A 10,101-nucleotide genomic window follows, 5' to 3' on the forward strand; every position below is an offset into this window, starting at 1 on the left:
ACCCAAAACCAGAATAATATGTTCCATGAGCAATGGAACCAATGAAGCCTGATTTGATCTGTTTTGTGTTTTATATCCTTGACCAACAGAACACAAAACTGCTCAAATCAATGTGCAGCATCTCTCAGTGAAAGCACAAACTTGAAACTCTTTTGTCTATTAAGCCACTGAAATTTAGGAAAATTTACAATGAATTAATACCAGTAAGACCTTTACATTTCTGTCAAATGGCTGATCTTTTTCCTAACATCTCAGTCTTTTGCCCAAACAGACAAGACACAAGCTGCAAAGCCTGATTTCCTCTAAGGCCAAATTCCCACAGAAGTACTAAGTAAACATAGCATAACTTAAACACATGCCCTCCCCGGTTCTCCCCCCCAATGTATGAAATTTGAGTCTTTATGAAAACTGGGCTAGCGTGCCAAAATTCTCTCTGTGCTGTTAGCACTGACAATACTTGACTCCAAAGGACACAACTTACAAGATGGGAAAACAAAAAAGGAAAAGCAAACAACTTGTGTTTTTACTGCTTCACAGATAACGTTTGCTGTAACGGTAGTTATGCACCCTGTTTTTCTGGTGGCCCCTTTTGTATAACACAACACTGGAGAATATTTTCAAGCAAATAAGCATCAGAGATATCATTACACATTTTCTCCTCCCTTCTGCTGAGCAGCCTGAGTGAAGCCTGACATGAACAGCTCTGAACAACAAGCTATATAATCTGAAAGTCTGTGCCTTCTATATTCATGTGAATAAAGCTATCCTAATAGCTAAATAGAGCCACAAATAGTACACTTCTATTCACAGTAACATCCCTTATTCTAGAGCAAAGATCAGAGTAAAAAAACCCCAAACCCCACACCCACAAAACTCTCAAAGCAAAAAAAAATCAACCTCCCCATGTGTATAACTGAGTACGCAATTTCATTTGCATAATGCATGAAAAGTTGCAGTGAAAACTGCTTCAGTTGCTGAAAATACCTAGTTATAAAATTAGATCTGTTCCTATATATTATCAATTTAAAAAGTAATATTAGCTATATGCTTCACAAAAATGTTAATTTACCATCCACAAGTACTTCATCATCATCACCAAGGAAATTATTCTGAGCGCTACAGAAATAAGCAAGCCATATTTATACAAGGTTTTGATCTACTTCTTTCTCAGAACACTACAACCCTGGACCTCCACATCCAGTACTGCCCTAGCCTCTCTCAGCTCTCTTCAATACCCTCTGGCTGGCTAGCTGGGGAAGTGAATATCCATATTGATGTTCACTTTCATAGTCCCACTTAAAACAGACACAGTCCAGGTATTACCGATCCTTTCCTGAGATGGAAAGCAGCATTAATTTGGGTCTGTATTCTACATAGCTAGCAATTCTCACGAAGTTCTACAAAACTAATATCCTAAGTGTCTGTGGTTCTGACAAACTACTGCACAACAGAACATTCTCATAAAGCCCTGTTTTCTTCAAAAGCCAAGCTAAAAAAAAAAGCACAGATTCTTATTTAGAAAAGAATATATAACAGATGCTTTTGATCAAAAAACCTAAATTTCTCATTTACATTTACAAGATTTATTCAGACATTATAAGACAAAACATGTCTTATAGTTTTGAGAAGAGCTAAGTTCCTGCTCTGAGGCTAATCAATCCAACCTTACTATAATATATGTGAGAAATGGAACTTGTTATACAAGCATCTAATAAAAACATTTCCTTTCCCATCACATCTTTGCTTACAAATGTAAAAGGAATTTGAGGGACATATCAGCTGGCTCTTTGAGGAAGAAAGGGAAGAAACTCTTGGATCCACTCTGGAGAATAACATTAAATCCATTTTAGAAATTAATTTATCTCATATCTTTTGAAAAGGAGACTTATGATTAACATTAAATAATTGAACTAAGCCACTAGATAAATATATAGCTTAAAGACAAGCTCTTATTATAAATTAGCCTAGGACACTTGAAGCAAAAAAAGAAGGGCGAGGGTGGGGCGGATGGACATGACATGAGCACTAGAATTGTAAAGAATAAAGAAGAACCAGATGATAAGGTATTTGCTTCTCTTGTCAGAAAGAAGATTTGAAGCTACTGAAAAGGAAAAATATTGTTTTATTATTATTAAACAGATAACTTGTGAAATTCATTGCCCTAAGTGTTTGACCTAAATAATATGTTAACAAAACCAAAGATTAGACACACATATATATGCATGTATATCTATATATACTCATACATAAATGCATAACCTCCAAATTGTGAAGATGAACAGAATGGCACAGTAAAGTCCTAATTCCTATGCCAACTACCAACTCCACAAACTTTCCAAAGCAAAACCACTCTCAAATCCAATTATTTCTTGATCACACTCATAATTTTACTGAAAACACTATTCCTTATTAATATAATTCAGTGGCAGTAGCAGCACACAACTCATCAACGCCTCTTGGAAAAGTCTTAAAGTACAAAAAGACATTAGATTTATTTTTCCTTAAAATCCACACAATCAACTTAAATCTACTGCTAGAACTTAGCAAAAGTACACCTCAACCTACATGTACATGGCTGAAAGAAAGCAGCTAATGATAATACTACTGCAGGAGGAATATAGCTCTTTCAGAACAGACAACCGAAAGAAAATTGTTTCATAAAAGCAGTCTAAAAAAAACCTGCTATCTGAATTTAACCTTAAAATACTAGTCCAGGTGCCCTCACTGACAGTGTCTATCGCAGTGATGTATAAGTCCCATGCAAGGAAACTGCACACCCTTTAGAACCTTGCACATAAAAGGCATTTTAAATTCACTGAAAGAATTTTCAATCAGATGCTGCGTGCTCCCAGCAAAATACTGGCAATTAAGATAGCAGCGAAATTCTGCACCAAGATTTATTAAACTGACCGCAGTGCAGACTTTATTACCATTAATTGCATCTGAAATTGAAGAAAGTATATATTCTCCTCAGCCAAATGTATTCCAACCATAACTGTTTGACAGAGGAAGATAATGTAGGCACATAAAGCAAAAGTTATGAAATTATGGGCAGTTAAGACTTCTTATGCAGAGCAAACACTGATGTCTGACATAGATATTCAAGAACTCATCATGAACTCCATTTTACCTAAATGAAGCCTCCGCAAGCTTATTTTCTTTCATAACTCCCCTTTCATCAGTGTCAAGTATTCCAAAACAAGCAATCGATTAGCAAAAACCAGAGATATAAATAAGCTATCAAGACATGGGAAAAGCCATGATCCCACATCTCCTCATTAACCATCCTCAATGCTTTGTGTACATATTTGACATCTAGTTATATGTAATCCTCATATACTCAGAAGTTCTCATGAAAATAACTTCTTTATCAGTAAACACAGCTGATTTAGATAACAAGCAATCTTCAGAATAAGCAACATCTTTCATACTATAAATCCTTACAATCTTTGAAGAAGATTCAAAGTCTCTGATTTGTAGGAGGACCTCAAAATCCGACTGAGTTCATATTTATGTTAAAGATGCACTGTTTTCTCATCCCCCTGAAAATTAACCCCAAGCTATAAAGTCTCAGGAAAAACCATCATGTCACACATGGTCAAGAGTTCCTGTAGGCTTAGTAGTCAGCTATTTTAAAAGATGCTTTCTGTTCTCAGTATATTGCAGACAACAGCTACAGACCTCAGCCCATCTGCTACTCCAGGCAACTGGTGTCTAGTTACCCCAATGAGAGCTGAAAGACTCTCTTGTAGTTTCATGGTCTCCTCCTCTGGAGTGAACTTAGGCATGACAGAAAAATAAACCAGGTCTAGCTGGCTAGGATTCAGATAGTGAGCAGGGAGCCATCCTGTGTACTGAATAAGGTCTGACTCTCATTCTCACCTCTGGATACACATTAAAATTAATCGCTGATACTGAATGGGATTACATAAGATTAAGTGTCAAGCTTGCACAGGTGATCTGAATTCTAATCTTCTAATTTTTTTTCAAATTTTCAGTATTGCAATTTACTTTTTTTTTTTTTAACAGCTAGATGTATTTAACTTTCCTCCCTATTTTTATAAACACCTATTCCAAAAAAGATTTGTGGGGGAAAAAGCACACCCCCCCCTTTTTTTTTAAATACAAGATTTCATTTTTACCAAATTAAACCAGAATTTACTCCTGTTTCATATATGTGTCTAGTTTCTGTCTTATAAAGAAGAGGAATCAACACTGGCAATAGGATTTAAAAGCACTGTTATATTACCATTTTGCAGATGTGCAAACATAGTTGGTCTTTTTTGAATATTTCAGGAAGATTTCTTAAGATAAATTAATACAGCTGAGGAAGAAACTGTGAATTAAAAAAAATTCAAAATAGTTCTCATTGTTAAATCACTTACCATATGTACTACTTCAGGGTAAATAGGTTCTGTAATCACATTGCGATTGTGTGTGATATATTCTACCATTTCACTTAAAGCTGCTCGTTTTACTTCCTTCCACTTTAGGTCACTTAGTGGATCAGAAACAAAGTCAAAAAGTACACAACATTGTCGTAACTTCTGGATAAAAAGCTTTTCTTGATCAGCAGGAGGAACATCTGAAAAGTGAAAACAATTGGTTATAAATTATATTGTAGCGGACTTCACTCTTCTCCCCATTTTTACTTCCCCAGACACAGGCATAGCAGTGTTTAAGACTACAAGCAAGCTTTCTGAATCTTCAAACAACTTTCAGGAATATAATGGTCCAGAGTATGAACCCTAGTAAAATACATGGTACATGACAGGATGATTTAACAAAATTGCAACAGTGATGCATACTTGCCTTTGCCAGAAATAGATAGTGCATGGAAAAAATATATACTTGAAAAAATGCCGCAAGGAATTCCCCAAACAGCTCAGTCTGTGTGAAGAATATTATGCCACATTTGGAGAAATACTCTATGTTAATATTAGAGATAAATGGGTGGATCCTCAGTGTCAGCATTAGATTTAAGCCAGAGCCACTTTTTAAACCTGGGAGCTCCCACCTCACAAAGTCCATTTTTACATCAAGCACCTCCTACAACACAACAGGCTGCAGTAACCACATCTAGGCACAGAACAACTATTCAAATGTTTTTAAACTTCATGAACACAAGAAATATTTAAAGAAACTGGAGCAACACACTTAGGATCTTCAACTATTTGGTCAATTTGTAACACTATTCTGAATCTTTGTTTCACATGTACAAGAGTTAGACTTGCATTATCAATCTAGTGAAGCACTTGCAGGAGGATGTCTGGTTAACTGTGGCCAGCACTCCAAAATTAAACACTGGCCTTCTAGAAAAGACCATACTTAATCACCAAGATGAAGATATGAAAAAAACTAACAGTAGATTTTAAAACAAATTGAGTAAATACCTTGTTTGATATTTACTCATTGTTTAATTATCACTCAGATGCAGCTGATAAGAAACTATTTTGATTTCTCTCTTCTGTGATACCTATGGAAAATATTTCATAGGCTTCAGATATCCTGAGACCAGACTCCCTCATATTCAATAACAAAGGGGTGGGGGGGGTGGGGAGAAGATAATATTTGTACTCTTTTGGTAACACTCTATAATTCATTGTCTATATCATTGTTATACAGACACTTAACCTTTTGAGACAAAGGTTGCCTTGCCTTATACAGTCTTTGTGCAGTGGCATTTTTATTGTTTGACAAGGATACCTAGGTTATAAAAAAGTTTTTACCTCCCAATTCTCACTTCCTGTGCTTTACACCTTAATCCTCCCTGCTGATCCTCCAGTAATTCATTGTTTAGTGCTTGCACGTAAAGCAAAATTAGATTGCACAGTTCAAACTTCCTACACAGAATCGATAAGCAAGTAAGCCAGCGCTACTTTTGCCATCAGTATTTTCCAAAATAATGACTCTTCAAAAAATTAAAAATATACTCACATCAACATAAACCCACCAATTATAATTTGAAACTAAAGTAAGCCTAAATCACTGAGTCCAAATATAGATGTAGAAGTTTAAGTTTAGGTTACTGTTAAGCAAGAACTAACACTAGACTGCTGTTTATAAACATTCACATGTTGACAAATTAAAATACCTCCTACGGCTAATGTTTCAACAGCTATAAAACAGAAGTTATGCCTTTTAAGTTCTACAGAGCTTTAGCCTCCATGCCATAAAATTCTGCATGTGCTTTATTTTTCGCTTAAGTAATCCCATGAGCAGGTAAGATGACTAATACATGTGAAATTTCAGGATCAGGACTTTAACTTTCAATACGTAGGAAATACTGAAGTAACTGGCCAGAGGTAAAGAAAGCAGTACCATATTTTGACAGCAGCAAAAATTCACGTCCAATTCAAATGGCCACATAACTACAGCACTAAGCTTAAGAAATGTGAACACACCCTAGAAAGCCTGCGTAATTAAAACCATAACACATTTTATGTTTCTGCACAATGACTTTTTTATTGTTCGATATGAACTGCTAAGACATTAATAGCATGTTAAAACACAGAGTAAGACTAGATTGCCTTTCTAAGTATTTCTGCAGTTTGCTCCCACTTCTTCCAGTTGATGACTTTTCTTTTTCCTTAAGAGTATCATAAAATGCTAAAACTTTCTTAAACACAAACAGCAAGAGCTACCATCAAACAAAGGATTTCAAGTGGTACTACTGAATACAAGCACACAGAACCTAACAGATGCACGTACAGTCTAATAAACTGAACATTTGACAGATATCTACAGTCCAGTTGATCAGTTAAATACAATGAGTTGCTCTCCTTTAAGTGCCTGACAAACTTCTCCTTAAGATAACAAAAGCTGGAGTAGTTCCTCCCTTTTGCTTTCAAAAGTACTTTTGTTATAATAAATCTGGAGGACGTATTTACGTATTTGGTTTAAAACAGCTCGCATTTTTTTTTTCCAAGTTATGTACACTGAATTGCTCTGAAGATTAATTCTAGAAAAAAACCTGTAAAGTAATAGCCCCGAAGAACATACAGAACAAAATGTAGCATACATGAAAGAAAACATAACCAGTTAGACTTCAGTGTCACTCAGACACCTGGGATAGCGAAGATTTCAAGCACCAGAAAGAAGGTGCTAAATGACAGGCGTCCCTAAACAGAGCAACAACTTTCTGGCAAACAAACCAAAATTCCTGTCCAGTGTTGTGAACAAGTTGAGGGTAATTTAAGCCACACAAATTTTGTTTCTGAATACAAAGCTTTTGTCTATTTGGATTAAAAACTGTAGCAATGAATAATTTCTTCTGGAAAAAGAGTATTTAATTAAGTAGTTTGCATACTGAAAGCCAGCTGAATTTATGACCTGAATGTAAAAAGTCTCAGATGTACCAAGTGGTTGGAGTGGTTACCTTTTCCCAATTAACTGCAAAATGGAAAGTGGTTCAACCTGAAGTGTAACAACACAATTTCACTTAGGGATACTGTGCTCTGAATGCGTAACTCTACAAGATCCAAAGCCTAAATAGAGACTATAATCATACAACTAATGGACATACAATTACAGTGATTTACAGTACACTACCCTGAAAGGAGAGGAAGCATTAAAGCTGTAATTACTACTAATCTCACAAGTTAAAGACTGACAACTAAGAGGGTCAATAAACACCCTCACAAGGCAACCAACCTCCCCCGCCATTTACTGTGAAGTGGCTTAACTATTTTAAGCACCTCAGTCAACCTTGTTATTCTAGCAGAGAGATGTTCTTTATACAGACTGAGAACCTCACGTATTTCTAAGGAACTGCGTTTTGTTTGTTTGGGTTTCCCCCCCCCCCCCCTTTCCCCCCCCCTTTAGGAGTGTTCATCAATAGCTTTCAAGTATGCAGACCTCAAATCTCTTGTGGTACTTGTCTGGAGTACTTACCATCAAACCAAGATCATCCCTACTTTTAAGGTTTGAAAGATTGATTTCAGTATGACAGAAAATAGAAGGTGGCTAAGAAGCTGAATTGAGTAGACCATAATTTTTGTGCAGAGAACGTATGCACACCTGCAGAGCAGCTCCGAGACGCCCCGAGAAGTCATTTATCCTTGTTCACATGCCAGGGACTACCTGACTATGTTCTTTCAGCTAACTGCATGGAGATCTCTACATCACCTTCCACTCCAATTAAGCGATAAGCCCCGACTTCCAACTGCTGAAGTTAACTGACATATTTGAAGAAAGTGCCATTAAGTAAAAGCTTCCATAGTGGAGCAACTCTGGTGCTCCATTCCCCAATGACCATGGGAAGGCCATGGTTATTCAGAAGCAACTCCTTACAATTATTCCAAAACTGACATCTGGAGCTATTCACTGAGCAATGCTTTCTAAAAAAAACAACAAACCAAACACTCCCCCCAAATCAACACAAAACAAACAACAAAAAAGTACACCCCCCCCATTTGCTAGCCACTATTTACATAATTTTCACAGAATTTGTTTCTAAACAGTAGCACTAGTATAATCTTAAGATTCTTTATTCAGTCCAACACTTCTCCCTATCAGTAATCACACTTTAAATGAGTACTGTTTCTGGTCTCCTACTGGAACAGGAGAATAGTTTTTCAGAATCGCAAACAATTTCAGTCTTACATTTGGATTGGATGTCCAGCAATTCCTGACAGATTTACACAAACAAATATTGTAACAGCATATTTTATGCCTAAATCTGCATTATTTATCCTACTGTCCTTTTTGTGAGAGAAAAATACACTAGAAAAAATATCTAAAGAAGGTAGGTACTATGATAGCAAGGTAAGCCTCTGGGCCCAACGGATCAGCTTTTTGTCTTGTTCAGGTTTTTCAGAGTTTCTTTCCTTCTAATTCTAGGAAAACTGTTAGATCAACTTACACAACCAACCTACAGAGATGCAAGCTCTGCCCCTTCTATTTTAACAGTATTGATACAGCAGTAACTATTCAGTTTAAAATCTTCAACATCACCTTAGACTGTGGTCTTGCCACATAAACTTGCTGATGAGTATAAAATATGTTTCTTTCCACTATATAATTGATACCAGCTGTGCTTTTATTATCAGACTAAATATACCAGTATGTCACCCTGTGAAAGGCAGCACTTTCAGTCCACATCTCAGTTTGAAACACCCAGGGAAAGACCAGGTACTCAGCTACCAACTACCTTAGCAGAACAGAGATGATTGGTTGTAAAACCTAAAATTTAAACAGTTGACTTAGTATGAAAACCAATTCCTTGAAAGCTTCGGGTATGTCTTCAGCCATTCTTACTGCGAGTTAAAGGTAAATGAGCAAACACTGCAAATGAAGTGTTCACACTGGTAACCATCCTCCCTCTGTCCTTGCTTGCTTCTCAGCCAGGACATGGCATTGTTCTACAACCAGGACAGATTATAGCACCCTGAGAAACCACTTTTTCTTCTTTTTTTTTTTTTTTTTTTTAAGGTACAGCATAGCTAAAGAACTAAAATATATTCTAACAAATCAAGATTTTTCCTGTCTTCATGTTAAAACAAATTTTGCCTGGTTTAAGAAAATTAGAAATAGAAAAAGTAAAAATAAATCAGAAAACACTGAAGTTCAGTTTTTAAGAGCCTGAACATATGTTCAATACTGCATGATACGAGAATATTTTTGCATTGTAGGACTGTAGAGAACTTACAGTTCTCTGGGTAACATTTTTTATGTTCCTTCAAATATAAAAATTACATTTTTAGTTTTGTATTGTAATTGTGGCATCACTGGGCACTGATGATTGATCCATCCCCTGTCTTTTTCACAGAAGCCCATTTTTCTGTGGCACCGGTGTAATTTAATAGTGGCTGAACAGAGGACAAAAGGCAAGGCAGGGTAAGTAGGTGACCCAAAGATGTCACACAAAACAGTTGTTTTCTAGTACAGATTGGAACCAAAATAAAGCTAGAATTTTCTAGGTCGTGTCCTGACAAGAAGAACAGTTGGTACAATTTCTACCACAAAACACACTTGTGGTCAGTAAAACTCACTACGTTACATCATTTTGAAAGCAGAAAACAAGAGACATCGTTGATAATTTGCAGAAAATACATAGAGAAGATAAAATTCATCTCAGTTGTGCGAGTACTTTCTTGCTCA

General features: G+C 36.2%; 1 protein-coding gene across 2 annotated transcripts in view; it reads right to left on the reverse strand.

Annotated features, from left to right (window-relative positions):
- The window catches only part of PPP2R5C (protein phosphatase 2, regulatory subunit B', gamma), a 55,880-nt gene that overhangs the window by 28,233 nt on the left and 17,546 nt on the right, over nt 1-10,101 (reverse strand). For both annotated transcript variants that reach the window (XM_009328020.1, XM_009328028.1), the window contains exon 2: nt 4,386-4,585. In XM_009328020.1, coding sequence (XP_009326295.1) covers nt 4,386-4,585 — 200 coding nt within the window. The remainder of the gene's footprint in view (nt 1-4,385; nt 4,586-10,101) is intronic.

The sequence above is a fragment of the Pygoscelis adeliae genome, unplaced genomic scaffold, assembly GCF_000699105.1.
Source record: "Pygoscelis adeliae isolate BGI_AS28 unplaced genomic scaffold, ASM69910v1 Scaffold130, whole genome shotgun sequence".
In the NCBI taxonomy this organism is placed as follows: domain Eukaryota; kingdom Metazoa; phylum Chordata; class Aves; order Sphenisciformes; family Spheniscidae; genus Pygoscelis; species Pygoscelis adeliae.